Raw genomic sequence first — 14446 nt, 5'->3', positions numbered from 1 at the left:
GGGGGGGGGGCTGACCAATCCGGCACGATCCCTTTGCATTGCCCTGGGATTCCCGTGGTCCATCTGTGTGTGGACAAGGCCGGAGGGCCTCCGCAGGGCCTCTGGTGTCACTCCTGGGTAAGCAGCGGGGCTTGCAAAGACAGGGAGCTTTGAGCCTCGCACCCGCTGAGCTCCAGGCCCAGCCGGCCAGCCAGCCAGACCATCTCCGCAGGTCTCGGGCACTGTGGCGAGTGGCCCTCCAGGCCTTAGTGGCTCCACACTCCCTGCCCCGCCCCCGGCCTTGGAGTGAGAGGCAGAGGGGGCGGGGGGGGCTCTCCTTCCTTCTGAGGGGCCTGCTCTCCCTGCAGAACATCGGGACCTGGATGAAGCACAAGTCCGAGGTGGAGGTCGTTGACCTGGTGCTGAAACTCCGGGAGAAGCTGGTAAGCTGCCTCCCCCCCCCACACACACACACACCCCACCCCACCACCACCACACCAACCGGGCTGACTGCACTGCATCCCCTGGGGTGACTCGATCGGCCGGAGCTGTGCTGATTCTGTTCAGGCCTCCACCCTCAGTTCTGCTCCCCAGTGGGAGAGCTCTCCTTGGCATGGACCCACCCGGGGTGCCCTGATGGGGTGCAGTCCAGGAACAGGTTTGTGGAGCCAGCCCTCTGTGTAGCAGGACTCTGCCTTCCTGTGGCCTCCTGGGAACCCCAGTTACCGGCGGGGGGGGGGGGGGGGGGGTGCGAGACCGCCGAGGGCTCCAGTCTCAGCCCTACAGTGTCCCTCTCCTCCTGTGCATGGAGGGTGTGCAGCGCGGAGCCACCACCCCCGTCCCTCGGCGAGGCTTCGGCCTGTCTGCTGGGATGTGCCTGCAGAGAAGGACGGCCCAGGGAGGGAGGGAGGGAGGGAGGGGGCTTGTTGTGAAGCCCTCCTGGGTGGGCCCCGGGAGACCGGTGGTGGGTTGTCCGAAGGGGCAGAGACAGTCCCAGGAGGATTTGCCCTGCCCTGCCCTGCCCTGCCCTCCTTCCGCGCCCCACTCTGGGCTTGGCCTCCCCTTGCAGGTGCAAGCCGGGCACCACCGCCTGCCTGTGAAGGAGGAGACGGTCCAGCGGGTGGGCCAGCACATCACCACCATCCTCGGGGCCTTGCCGGAGGATCTCCAGGCCGTTCTGCGCCCACAGTGAGCGAGCAGCCTGGCCGGCCCGGGCCGCAGTCGTCATTTGGGAAGCCTGCCTGCCTGCCTGCCTGCCTGCCTGCCTGCCTGCCTGGGACGCCTGGTGGCCTCGGCTTCCTGCGTTGGCCTGGAGGGGCCCTCCTGTCTGTCAGCTCCCCCCAACCCCGCCCAAGGGCTGGCGCTCGGTTGCCTCCATGCCTGCCGGATGATGGAGAAAAGGGGGTCACCGGATTGGGGCCTCTGTCTATTTGGCTCAGGAAGGGCTTGGAGACACACACCCCACACAACCCCCCCCCACACACACACACCCGTCTCCACGTGGCTCTTCTGGACCCTCCCCCCTTGCAGTCCTGAGGCCAAGGAGGGCCCCGCCTGGTTCTCCTCCCTTGGGGTGTGGAGTCTGCTTTGTGGCCCCTGTGTGTGTGTGTGAGCAGAAACGGGGGGTGCCTGGTCAAAGGGCCCCCCCCCCGCCCTTGCCCCCAACAGGGAGTGTCTCTCAGTAGAGCAGCCCAGGAGGGGACAGTAAATGTGGATTTCCGGACAGCCTTTTGCTGTGGAGTTCTGCTGTGTTGCATTTTCATGTCACTTGAGCCAGCCAGCGTGGGTCCCGGGAGCCAGAGGGGGCATATCTTGTTTCTAGGGGTTGGGTTCAACCCCCCAGTTTTGCAGGAGTCTCGTGGACCACAACAGAAGCGGGGTGGGGGGCGGGGAGAGTGTACCTGGCAACTTCTGTGGTTTGCCAGGCCCCCAGAGGCTGGAGGGGGATTGTGGGGCAGTGGGGTACCCTTGAGAGGTAGCCCTGCCCGTCCTTGCTTCAGACGCTGAGCGAGTGGCCAGTCGCTTTGCCCTGCGGTTGCTGCCTGTCTCTCTCTGGCTGCCGCTAATAAAAGAGTGGGGCTTCCACTGACCGGACGTGGCTCATTATCAGTAGGTGGTGGTGGCTATAAAGGAGGCCTCCTCTGTAGTGCTGCATATCGGGGCCAAGGATCCTGAGGACGGCTTGCCAGGCGGAGCGTTGAGGCCCAGCCGGTGGCTACCCCTCAGCATTTGGGTTAGGGTTAGGGCTCTTCAGGCAAACTGGGGGGGGGCAGACTCCCTGTTTCCTGCGGCCCGAGGGTGGGCTCTCCTGCCTCGGTGGTTGATGCAGAGGAAGCCAGAGGCTGAGCACAACCTCAGGGCTGCCCCTCAGTGGCTTTGGATATGAGCAGTGTTGCGGGGGGGGGGGCTGTTCCTAAAGGGAAGCTGTCTTGCGGTTGTGGGTGGGGTTGGGCCGCCACCCCCCCCCCCGGGGAGGGGGGGAGAGGTGGCAGCCTCAGTGGGTGGAGGAGGGGGAGGGCCTGTCCAGTCCCTCTGCGCCTCCCCTGCCCTGTTGTTTATTGAAATATTTCTACCCTACCCTGCCATGGCTTGGGGTGGGGCCTTTGCATGCAGACTTGGGGGGGGGCTTTGCTTTGCCACTCTCTCCCTCTGAAAGGGAGGTGCAGAAGAACCGGCTGGGCATCCAGAGGCCCAGGTGGAGGAGGAGGAGGAGGAGCCTCTTGCTGAGGGCAGTTCTGGGCACCAGTGGTGCTGTTCGGCCTCTCCCTTCGGTGTTGTCCTCCCCAGACCTCGCGCTTGGATGCAGACTTTGGGGGGAGTTGGCCAAGGAACTGGCCTGACAGGGGAACCTCCCGGCCGATGCCGACACTGGGTGAGCTTTCTTGTGGCTGGTGGGTGGGTGGGTGTGAAGCGGCAGTCTGGGAGTTTGGCCAAAGTGCCTCCCACGCGCCGCTCCGAGACTCTGAGTGAAGGGTGGTGGTATAAATCCAATCTCCTCCTCCCCCTCCTCCTCCCTCTTCTTCTTCACCACTGCCCTCGAGAAAACGGCTGCTTTGGAGGGTGGACTCTATGGCATTGTACTTCCGCTGAGGTCCAGGAACTTCCCAACCTGGAGTGGATAACCCTAGGTGCAAGGGGAGGTTGTCTCGATGCTCGATCCAGCCACCCCCATTTTAACCGGCCTCCTTCCCCCCTCCTCTGCCACTTTCCACAGCCTGGTGAGCGTCGGAGGCGACGGCACCTTCAACGAGGTGATGCACGCCAGTTTAGATAATGTTCCTTCCTCTCAGACTTTGTTTATCTGGGACTTAATATTCACACTTTCTGTCTTTTCCTGGTTCTGTGCCAAGTAACATTTTTGCTGTAGTCAAAAGATCAAGGACCAGGCCCCTGTGGATTTTCTGAATGTGACTGCGTTAAGAGCCCTGCTGGAGAACACCTTGCATTGTCTGGAATTTCTTGACAATTTCAGGGAGACCACTTTTCTGACGTTACCACTACTGGAGCACTTCCAAAACATGCTTGAAATCAGCTATGGCTGCATTTCCCACAGATACTGATGAGCAGGATGCACCCCATTTAATCTGGAACATTCCATGCCATTGGTATTTTATGGAAATTTGCTTTCATCGAAGGGGAAAAGATTGTCTACTGGTCACTTCCAGTTAACCGTTCATGCACAGTGCTTTGCCTTCCTTGACTCCAGAGCAGTGTCCCCTCTAAGCTGAGTGAGTGTGAGCTAGCTCACAGTTTTTTAGCCTCTGGCTCACACATTTTTGTCTCCGCTCAGGAAGGAGGGCTCCAGAGCCAACTGATTTATGCAGCAGCCAAATGGCTCACTCACGACTTTAATGCCAGTAGCTCACAAAGTAGGATTTTTGCTCACAAGACTCCAGAGCTTAGAGGGAGCATTGCTCCTGATGGCCATGCAGCTCTCTACCTGATCCTGAGCACCATTCATGTGTAAACCAGATCGTGCTCTCCCCCCCCACCCCATATTGCCAGTGGCTGCCTTGTGTGGCCGGCAGGCTGCCTGGTTTGCCCCCAGGGGTACTGAGGATGTTTCTCTGTCAGCTGAAGATGGAGAGAAGGGTCAGGAAAGGCTTCTGTAGAGACTCGAGGCCATGCGCGGGGTTGCCTTCTGAACAGCGGCTCTCTTTGCCTCCAGCCTCCCTGAACGAGTGCAGCCAGGGGGGGAGGGGGCCACACACCATCTCTCTGTCGCGCCTGCAGGGATCCTTCCTGGGATCCAGAGGCCGTTTCCAGCAAAAGAGGAGAAATGGCCAGCTGTGGCCCATGGGCTCCCTGGCACCCCTCGCCTCCTGTCCCAGGGCCACACTCGCCATTCCTGTGTGAGGAGGAGGGGCAGGCTCTGGGCAGAAGCACAAAGGGCAGTGCCCACCAGTGTTCCCTCTAAGCTGAGTCAGTGTGAGCTGGCTCACAGTTTTTTAGCTTCCAGCTCACACATTTTTGTCTCAGCTCAGGAAGGAGGAGGGCTCCAGGGCAAACTTAATTTATGTAGCAGCCAAATCGCTCGCTCACAACTTCGATGCCAGGACCTCACAAAGTAGAACTTTTGCTCACAAGACTCCATGTCTTCCTGGGAGCCCTGGCGCCCACGGGGCTGCTCCCGTGCCATGGGCACCATTCCAAGGTTTCTCTGCCTGCCGGTGCTTGCTGCAAATTTTGCCCCCCGTCTGTGGGTGACTTGCCAGCTGCATCCCCCCTGAACCCCCCCCAATAGACTGCTGTGCGACTGGGTCTGAGTGGGCCAGAGGAGACCATTCAGGACCTCCCTTTGCACCTCTGCCCGCAGGGGCTTTGGGCCTCGGCTGCCGTGGCACAAGTGTTTCCATCTGCAGTGCAGGGCCCAGCACAAGCCAGAGTGCGGCTCCTGCCTGGAAAGCCACCGGCGGGTGTTCACAAGGGGGCACTGCCTTTCCAGGGCAACTGGCCACACGCTCACAGGGGGCACGATCGTGAAATGCTCCCCCACCACTACACAGCAGTCTTGCTTGACCTCCATGAATCCTGAATTAATTGTATGCCATTGATCTCCTTTTTAGTGCAGCCAGATGTTTCGAACGGTATCTGCTGATGGTTTCTATTGTGTTAATGTTGCTGCTGCCAGTTGGGAGGGGGTATTTGTTGCATCTGTCCTTCACCACCACCTTGAGAATTGTAGGACTGTGAGATGGTATATAAATGTGCTGAATAGCATTTAATAATAAAACATTTACGTCTACCTGTGTGAATTCTACAGGCCGGTGCTGTAAAGAGCAGATAACCATGATGGTGCACAACCCAGTCCCCTGCACAGGCTGTCCTGTTTATGGGCAGTTGTTTGGTCAACTGAGGGGTCAACTAATGACCAGGTGTTTAAAACAAGGACTCAGGAGGATTTGGGATTTAATCACAGCCATTGCACACTTCAAGTGTGATTCAGGTGGGTCAGCTGTGTTGGTCTGAAGCCACAGAACGGAGCGTGAGTCCAGTCGGGCACCTTTTGCACCTGCACAGGAAAACTTATCCGCAGAATTAAACTTCACTGGTCTTACAGGTGTCACTCTGGGCTCAGACGTTTTAAGTGTGTGTTGGTAAAGTTCAAGAGGATCCTCTTTTTCCTGTTCCATACCCCTGAAGTATCTCAAGCTGTTAGACATGCTGTTAAAAATCAAACGGGAAAAATTATCGGCCCCAAAAGTCTGTTCTTTACATGCTGACAAAGCAGCCATTGGTTCACCAAAGCTTCTGCTGCAATAAATGTATTAACGTTCTAAGATGGCCCAAGACTCGGCTGTGTTCAAAATGCTAAAAGAGCCAGTTTGGTGTAGTGGTGAGGAGCGCGGACTCTAATCTGGGAGAACCGGGTCTGATTCCCCGTTCCTCCACATGGAACTGCTGGTGTGACCTTGGGTCAGTCACAAGTCCTCTCAGAGCTGTTTTCTCAGGAGTAGTTCTCAAAAGAGCTCTCTCAGCCCCACCTACCTCACGGGAAGGGAAAGGAGTTTGTAAGCCGCTCTCTGAGACTCCGAGTGCAGGGCAAGGGATATAAATCCAATCTCTTCTTTAAAAGTCAGCAGTTGCTCCTGCTGAGGCTTCCTCCACCTCTGAGTCCTCCTGGAGAAGCCCCTCTTTGCTGCTTCTTGTGGGGGCAGCCAGAGCATACCAGTCAAGCGGTTCCGGGGCAGGGGGGGGAGGCAGTGGTGCCCTGGGACGGATCTTGCCTCTGGCCACGTGGCCCTCTCTGGTCTTCTGGGGGGGGGCTGCCTTCAGCCTACCCGCTTGGCTCCTGCAGGGCACGGGTGACCATGGCAGCTCCCCGAGGCTTTGCCCACACTAGCGGACTGGTTTGCATCCACTCTCTGTGCTCTACGTAAAAATCCCCCCCCCCAAGGATGCCTGGGCCTGAGAGGCAGCGACTGCCTGGCCTCCAAGGGTGGTCCCATTCTAGCCCAGGCCCTTTGCTGGGTGAGCAAACCTGTGCCAGTCTCCCCTTTCAGAAATCAAGCGCTTCCCAAATAGTTCCAGCCACTCTGAGGGTTCTCCAGCTGTTGGTACCCAGCATGGTACCATAGGGGAGGTGTTAGCCGGCGAATGGAATGTCCAGCTCGGAAGCCTGGAAAAAAGACCTCTTCGGCATTAAGAAGCCTGTGATGGGCCAATCCGGCCAGGCGGTGGCAGTGCGGCGCTACGACTCAAAAAGCAGCCCAGGAAGAACCAACGTCATCAAGCCAAGCCGAAGTGAATGCCGTCCGGAACATGTCTGAAGCCTTGAGCTGAACAGAATCCCAGTCGGCTGCAAATGTGTGCGATTTAAAGAATTATATGTTGTCCTCCCTTACCCCTATGAACAATTGTTAGTCCCTTGTGTGAAACCTGTGTAACTGTAAATCGCTGAGAGCCAGCAGCTCTGCCGGGTTGAGCAATCAATAAATCGAAAGGTATTATTATTATTATGGCAACAGAGCTCCGGAGCATTTGACCCAGCAGGGGAGCTGGGGAACGTGGTGAACTAGAGCTTTTAACATAAGAACATAAGAGACGCCAATGTTGGATCAGGCCAAAGGCCCATCCAGTCCAACACTCTGTGTCACACAGTGGCCAGAAATACCAGTGCCATCAGGAGGTCCAGCAGTGGGGCCAGGACATTAGAAGCCCTCCCACTGTTGACCCCCCCACTGTTTTCCCGCCTCGCTGAGCTCCCCATCCACTGAAACTGTAGCTGGCATTAAAAGTCTGCCTGGCCTGACGGCCCCGGCGAGCCCCCCGCCTCTCCAGACCTCGGGAGCTTAGCAGGGTCAGCTCGGGTCAGGGCTTGGACAGGAGACCGCCTTGGACAGGGGCGTCAAACTCACTTGTTACGAGGGCCAGATCTGACATGAAGGTCCCTTTGTCGGGCTGGGCCGCGTGTGCCACAAAGCGTAATGCCAGGTACTGGAGATTGAAACTGTATAAAGGACAGCAGCTGGTAAGCTCCAAGTTGGTGTGTCCTCACTGCAAGGCCCCATGGGCTGGGGAGGGGGGGGAGAGGAAAACCCACACAGGTGGACTGGAGAGGCGGCTGTGCAGTGCTGGGCAGATGCTTCTCCCACGACGCTGGACTGCTGCAGACGAGGCTGTTCTGCAGTGCTGAAGCCACAATGGAGTGGTTCTGCCCACTCCCCCCTCCAGCACCCCCCTCCCTTGCACCCGTCCCTCGCAGGCCACGTAAGAGCCCCCCGGGCCTTGTGTTTGACACCCCTGACCTAGGAAGTCCAGGGTTGCTGCTACGCAAAGGCAGGCAATGGGGTGAGCCACCTCTCCGCGTCTCTTGCCTTGGAAACCTATGGACAGCAAAAAAAACCCGAGACTGGCTTTTATGTTGGTTTTGGTATGGTATTTTGGCCAGCTGGGCTTAAGAGTGGCCATCAGAGTGGTTTGGGATCTGCCCTGAGATGTGATGCGTTCCCCATGCTCTTCAATTTCCTCAGAAATCGGCCGAAGCGGAGGGTTGGGGGTGAGCAGCAGGCAGATCTCCGTTCTGAACTGACTTCTGGAGACTCCACTTCCGTGAGGGAGGCAGAGGCGGCTGACCGTGAGGCAAGAGGTAACGAGGAGGCCCTTCTCGTTTGGTGAGGGTGGGGGCTTTCTTCAGCTCTGCTTACCCCGGCTGGAGTTGAGTCACACACAAGAGTTCGGGGTGCTTTAAGAACCAGCCTTAGTAGGCTGGGTAGAAGAGAGGTTTGCACCATTGAATAAACCTTTGTTGGCTTTAAAGGTGCCGCTGGACTCTACATTTGTTCATGGTCTCCACTGTTCACATCTGCCTCAGCCAATCTGGTCTGGCGGATTTCTGTTGTAACCTTGTGGTTGGACTACTGTGGCACAATTCATGGGAGTTGCCATTAAAGGCAGTTCCAAAACATGGTAGCCCATGGGGGGGGTGCTACTTGATACGAACCTGTCACACCTGGGATTCCCAGCTCTATTGGAGGAACCAGTTCTTGCTTTCACAGCCCACACAAGGGTAGGGTGCACGTATCTCTTCAGCTGGTGCCTCTGTTGTGCAGACTCCTTCCGATGCATGTGTCAGAAGCAGAAAACCAGCCAAGGAGACAGTGGGGACCTCTGGCAACACAGGGGTGGTGATGGAAGGATTGCTAAAGGAAGACAGGGAGTCCTCAGAGAAACTGAATGGATTTTGTCCATCTTCTCTGTGGTAAATGACGGGCAATTGCCCACCCCAGAGCTGCTCTTTCCAGGAAGAGTATGGGAAGAACTGTCACAGCAAGGTAATATCAAGTTTTAGGACTAATGGACAGATTGGAAACTAAAATCACCTTCCACTGACTGCACACGTCCATGAGGGCTGAGGAATTCTGCTGTGAAATTGCTGATCTCTGAAGATCAATTTGAAAAAAAGGGACCCAGAGATATGGAGGTAAATCAGTAGGATAATAAATCCAGAAAGCTTTTGATAAAGTTCCTCATCAAAGACTCCTAAGTAAGCTCAAAAATCATGGGATAAAAGGACAAGTCCTTTTATGGATCAAAAACTGGCTATAAATGGGCAATTTTCTTCAATAGAGGGTGGTAAGCAGTGGGGTACCACAGGGATCAGTACTTGGTCCACTGCTTTTTAACTTGTTCATTAATGATTTGGACCCAGAGATATGGAGGTAAATCAGTAGGATAATAAATCCAGAAAGCTTTTGATAAAGTTCCTCATCAAAGACTCCAAAGTAAGCTCAAAAATCATGGGATCAAAAACTGGCTATAAATGGGCAATTTTATTCAGTAGAGGGTGGTAAGCAGTGGGGTACCACAGGGATCAGTACTTGGTCCACTGCTTTTTAACTTGTTCATTAATGATTTGGAGTTGGGAGTAAGCAGTGAAGTGGCTAAATTTGCGGATGATACGAAGTTGTTCAGGGTGGTGAAAACCAGTGAGGATTGTGAGGCACTCCAAAGGGATCTGTCAAAGATGGGCAAGTGGGCGTCAACATGGCAAATGGGGTTCAATGTGGCCAAGTGCAAGGTGATGCACATTGGAGCCAAAAATCCTAAATATAAATACACATTGATGGGGTCTGAACTGGCAGAGACAGATCAAGAGAGAGATCTTGGAGTTGTAGTAGATAACTCACTGAAAATGTCAAGACAGTGTGTGACTGCAATAAAGAAGGCCAATGCTATGCTGGGGATTATTAGGAAGGGTATTGTAAACAGATCAGCCAATATCATAATGCCGCTATATAAATCAATGGTGCGACCTCATCTGGAATACTGTGTGCAATTCTGGTCACCACACCTTAAAAAGGATATTATAGCTTTGGAAAAAGTGCAGAAAAGAGCAACTCGAATGATAAAAGGGTTGGAACACTTTCCCTATGAGGAAAGGTTAAAGCGCTTAGGGCTCTTTAGCTTGGAGAAAAGACGACTGAGGGGTGACATGATCGAGGTTTATAAGATTATGCATGGGAAAGAGCAGGTAGAGAAAGAGGTACTTTTCTCCCTTTCTCACAATACAAGAACCCGTGGGCACTCCATGAAATTGCTGAGCGGTCGGGTTAGAACGGATAAAAGGAAGTACTTCTTCACCCAAAGACTGCTGGACCTCCTGAGGGCACCTGGTGTTTCTGGCCACTGTGTGACATAGAGTGTTGGACTGGATGGGCCTTTGGCCTGATCCAGCATTGGCTTCTCTTATGCTCTTAAGAGGGGGTTGGATGGACATATGGAGCAGAGGTCCATCAGTGGCTGTTAGCCACAAGGTATAGATAGGAACTCTCGGGCTGGGCCAAGGGATGCTCTGTGTTCTTGGTGCCTGGGGGGGAGGGGGCAACAGTGGGAGGGGCTTCTAGTGTCCTGGCCCCACCGCTGGACCTCCTGAGGGCACCTGGTATTTCTGGCCACTGTGTGATACAGAGTGTTGGGCTGGATGGGCCTTTGGCCTGATCCAACACTAGCGTCTCTTATCTTCTTATGATTAAAAGTGGGAAGCAGAGACTAGGAACAACTGAATAGCTCCTACAGTAGAGCCAAGGGAACAGCGGGGTCCCACAAGGATCAGTATTGGGACAGAACTATTTACATTCTGGATCTGGGGCAGATGAGCAGCTGGGTGGGCAAGGGTGCAGAACTTTCAGATAGTGATAACTGAAGCAACCGGTGAAAAGCTGCAAAAGGGTCTCTCCCAACTGGGCGAGTGGGCAACAACATGGCAAGCAAAGTCCATGTATGAGGCAGGAACCCCTCCCTGCTGGGGCACAAGCAGCACCACGTGTGCACATGTGTGCGCAAGTGTGTGTGTGCGTGCGGCCTGTCTGCTCCCTGGTTCTATTTTGGTGGCCACCGTGAAACACAGGATGCCGGTCCAACTGCAACCACGTGGGTATCATCACCTCAGACAGGTGGTAGCTCAAAACCCTCAGGGTGTGTCTGCTCTGCTGAATGCCTCAGCTAGCGACAGGCCATGTCTAAGGATGCCTATTGGGGGGGGGGGAGACAATTTAAAGCTGCCCGGTGGCACAGCGGCTTTGCCGTGCCAAAACCGGCACTACAGGGTTCCTTTAATGGAGAAGGCTTGGAGGGCTGTGGCTGAAAACCAGTTGGCCTCCGTGCGGGACACGCGCTGGGTGGGGGGTTCCACGGGGCTCAGTCTTATTCCCTGTGCGGTTTCTTCCTCTCTCTACAAAGCCCTCGGGGAAAACCACTGGCCATTTTGGGCGTGATAGAAATCTAACGAATAGAATATGCTGATGACATCTAGTTCTGTGTTTCTCTACCCAAATTGCCGGGAGCTGGTGCAGACGCCCTGAATCACTGCCTGCCTGCTGTGCTCAACTGGTTATGGATCAACAAGCTGAATCTGAATCTTGACTCGATGGAGGAGATACTGGTCCGGAAAGGTAACTTCTTGAAGGACACCAGACTCCCCACATTTGATGTGGGGCCCAGGGACTACACTGGGCCCACTGTTATTACTGGAGAAAGAAGTTAATGCAGCTACAAAACAAAACAAAGATCTCTTCCATCTTCCTTGCTCCTGGAAGAGGGTTCCTCACCTCATCTCAGCCAATCTGGCCTCATGGATCCATGCCACAGTAACCGCAAGACCGGATTGTTGTGACACGTGGTGCTCGGGTCTGCCTTCCAAGTCACCTTGGAAACTCCCGGGAGCTTGGGAGACTGCAGGCCTCTGACGCCCCGTGTCTGGTGGTCACCAAGCGACCGAGTCCAATTCACAGGGCTGGCCCTCACTGAGGACGGTCCTCGTGGCCTCGGAGCCAGAGGCCTGCGACACGGCCTCTCCTGCCCCGCCCCAGCAGCTTCACCCTCGCCTGGCAAATGGGGAAGTTCAGCCACCGCCCATTCAGGTGCCTTCTCTTGGGCAGCTCCCTCCTTGTGGAATGAATGGGTGGCCCACGGAGGTCAGGAAGGGCCCCTCCCCCAACAGAGCGCACAAAACAGAAATGTTCAGGAGGGCCTTTTCACAAGACAAGAACTCCATGTGGGCACTCCATGAAATTGCTGAGTGGTCGGGTTAGAACGGATAACACATGGAATTCACTGCCACAGGAAGTGGTGGTGGCTACAAGCATGGACGGCTTCAAAAGGGAATTAGATAAGCATATGGAGCAGAGGTCCTTCAGTGGCTATTAGCCACAAGGTATAGATAGGGGCTCTGGGGCAAGTGATGCCCTGTCATCTTGGTGCTTGGGGGGGGGTCAACAATGGGAGGGGCTTCTGGCGTGCTGGCCCCACTGCTGGACCTCCTGATGGCCCCTGGTATTTTTGGCCACTGTGTGACACAGAGTGTTGGACCAGATGGGCCATTGGCCTCTCTTATGTTCTTAAGGGGCCAGAACTGTAGTGGAATGGAACCGCTCAGGAGGACAACTATAAAAGGGAATAGACACTTGTCTGTTACGGGTACCGGTTGAACAAATAATGTGACTGACAATTTGTTTTAGTTTTTAGGTTTAGAAAACAAGTAGGAGTTGTACTTTCTCAGCTCCATCTTTGAAAAAGAGGTACCTCTGAAGAGAGGGACAGATGCCCAGGAAAACCTAAGAACATAGTTTTGATACACATATTTCTGTTGGAAATTTCTTCCAAGTTCAGAGAAAGGCTCACCTCATCCCATTAGGGGGGACAAGCTGGAAGCTTTTAGCGCAGTCACGAGGGTTTTGTGTAATTGGGCCTATATAAGATAGCCATATCTAAAACAACCCTGAGTTCCTTGGATAAGGGAGCGGTGGCGCAGGCGGTAAGTGAAGCCTGCATTAACATCTGGCCGAACAGCTCCGACTGTTCGAGCCCCACCGTGGCCGGGGTGAGCTCTCGGCCCTATGTCCCAGCTCCCGCCCACCCAGCGACTCGAAAGCCCATTAAAGGGCGAATAGACAAATGGGTACCTGCTACTAGAATGGGGGGCACCCGTCTCTTGTCTAGCGGCGGCAGCGGTGAGCGATGAGTGGTGGTGAAGTATGGCGACGGCTGGCGAGGCAAAAGCAAGTGAAGGAGGCCGGACCAACAAGCGCGGAGACGGAGCATCGCAGCAGGCCAGAGCCTAGTCTGGACAGAGGCCACAGCGAGCATGTGCGGAAGTGTGAGTGGCCCAGGCCCGGAAAAGGAATCACAACAAACCGGAAGGCGTAACTTCAAAAGACCAGCGCCAGAGAAGGACGCCGCCGGACTATCTCCCGCAAGAAAGACAACAACGAAGACCCGCTACAAGAAAAGGGGTGCCTGGTAGGCTTGTCACCTTCCCCATATGTATGTGGCCCTAGGCTAGGATTTGTGTTGATTGAAACATGTAAGCCGCTCAGAGCCCTAAGGGGGTGAGCGGGATACAAACTGAATGAAATAAATAATAACAAATAATATGTAGACGGCCTTCAGACTATCGATCTACACTTTCCAAAAATACTTTGGTATGATTCTCAGAAATTGTACTTTATCTTTTAATCTTTAGATGGGATAAGCAATGGTGATGTGAGCGTTTCTCTCCACGCCTCTCTCGGGGTGCCCGGCCCACTAGCTGCCCGCCTGTCAAGCACCAGAGCAAGGGCAGTCTCAGTGGCTGCCAACCCTGCGGGTGCGCACGGCTTATCTGTTTCGGGCGGCCTTCGGTCAGCATTACGAACCGGGGGAGCTGGCCAGCTGCTTTACTCCTTCAGGTTGGCTTACTGTGTAAGCTGACGTTTTAATTGGCTTTACTGTTTTATCCTATTTGTTCGTACTGTATTTCTGTTTCTTGTATCTGAGATGTTGTAACCCGCCCTGAGACCCCTGTGGGGAGAGGGTGCAGGGTATAAATTAAATAAATACGTATATTTTCCATCATAGCAATTATTTCATATTTACTCATTTCAAGAACAATTAAGATTGATTTTAAATACAGATCTTAAAAGAGAAACATGAGTGATCTTTGGTTGGCACACAAGGTTTTCACTTGGCACCTGCAATTAACAAACTGCCGACGTCTCTTCAGCCAGAGGGCTTCAAAGGGAGAGAGACCGGGGGTCCAAGAGGAAAGCCACCTCAGTGCAGCCCCGTGGTCTGGTGGCCGGTCGCATAGCTTTGGAATGGGAGGGGGCGGGGCGTCCGGCGCCATCCTCCTCTGGAAGACTTCCAGACCCCTCCCTCTCTCCCTCTCTCTTGCACCGCTGGCTGAGACTTGCTCCCAAGAAATCTCATGGGAACAGGGCCTGTGGTCCTTGCCTACCTCTACGGTCACAAGTGGGCACCATGCACGGGGCAGGCCTGGAAGCAGGTGGCAGAGGCGGACAGGCGCACAGAGAGATGGCCCTCACACTAGGACCCCGCCCACACTGCCCCAAGGAGCTCCGGGTGGCAGACACTGCGCTCCCCTCCATTTTACCCTCACAGCAACCCTGAGAGGTAGGCTAGGTCCTGTGACTGGGCCACAGTAACCCAGCACGTCCCATGGCTGAATGGGGACGTGACCCGTTTCCCC

The 14446-nt window shown here is 54.9% G+C and overlaps 1 protein-coding gene across 1 annotated transcript in view; it reads left to right on the top strand.

The window, feature by feature from the left end:
- DENND6B (DENN/MADD domain containing 6B) overlaps window positions 1-1612 on the top strand; it is a 22531-nt gene extending 20919 nt beyond the window's left edge. Inside the window, exons 18-19 of the mRNA XM_015415506.1 lie at window positions 348-422; window positions 1049-1612. Coding sequence (XP_015270992.1) covers window positions 348-422; window positions 1049-1171 — 198 coding nt within the window. The 3' untranslated portion in view covers window positions 1172-1612. The remainder of the gene's footprint in view (window positions 1-347; window positions 423-1048) is intronic.
- Window positions 1613-14446: the final 12834 nt, after the last annotated feature.

This window comes from Gekko japonicus, unplaced genomic scaffold, assembly GCF_001447785.1.
Source record: "Gekko japonicus isolate JY-2015 unplaced genomic scaffold, Gekko_japonicus_V1.1 scaffold1667, whole genome shotgun sequence".
Taxonomy (NCBI): domain Eukaryota; kingdom Metazoa; phylum Chordata; class Lepidosauria; order Squamata; family Gekkonidae; genus Gekko; species Gekko japonicus.
This window is presented reverse-complemented; position numbering and strand designations above follow the sequence as displayed.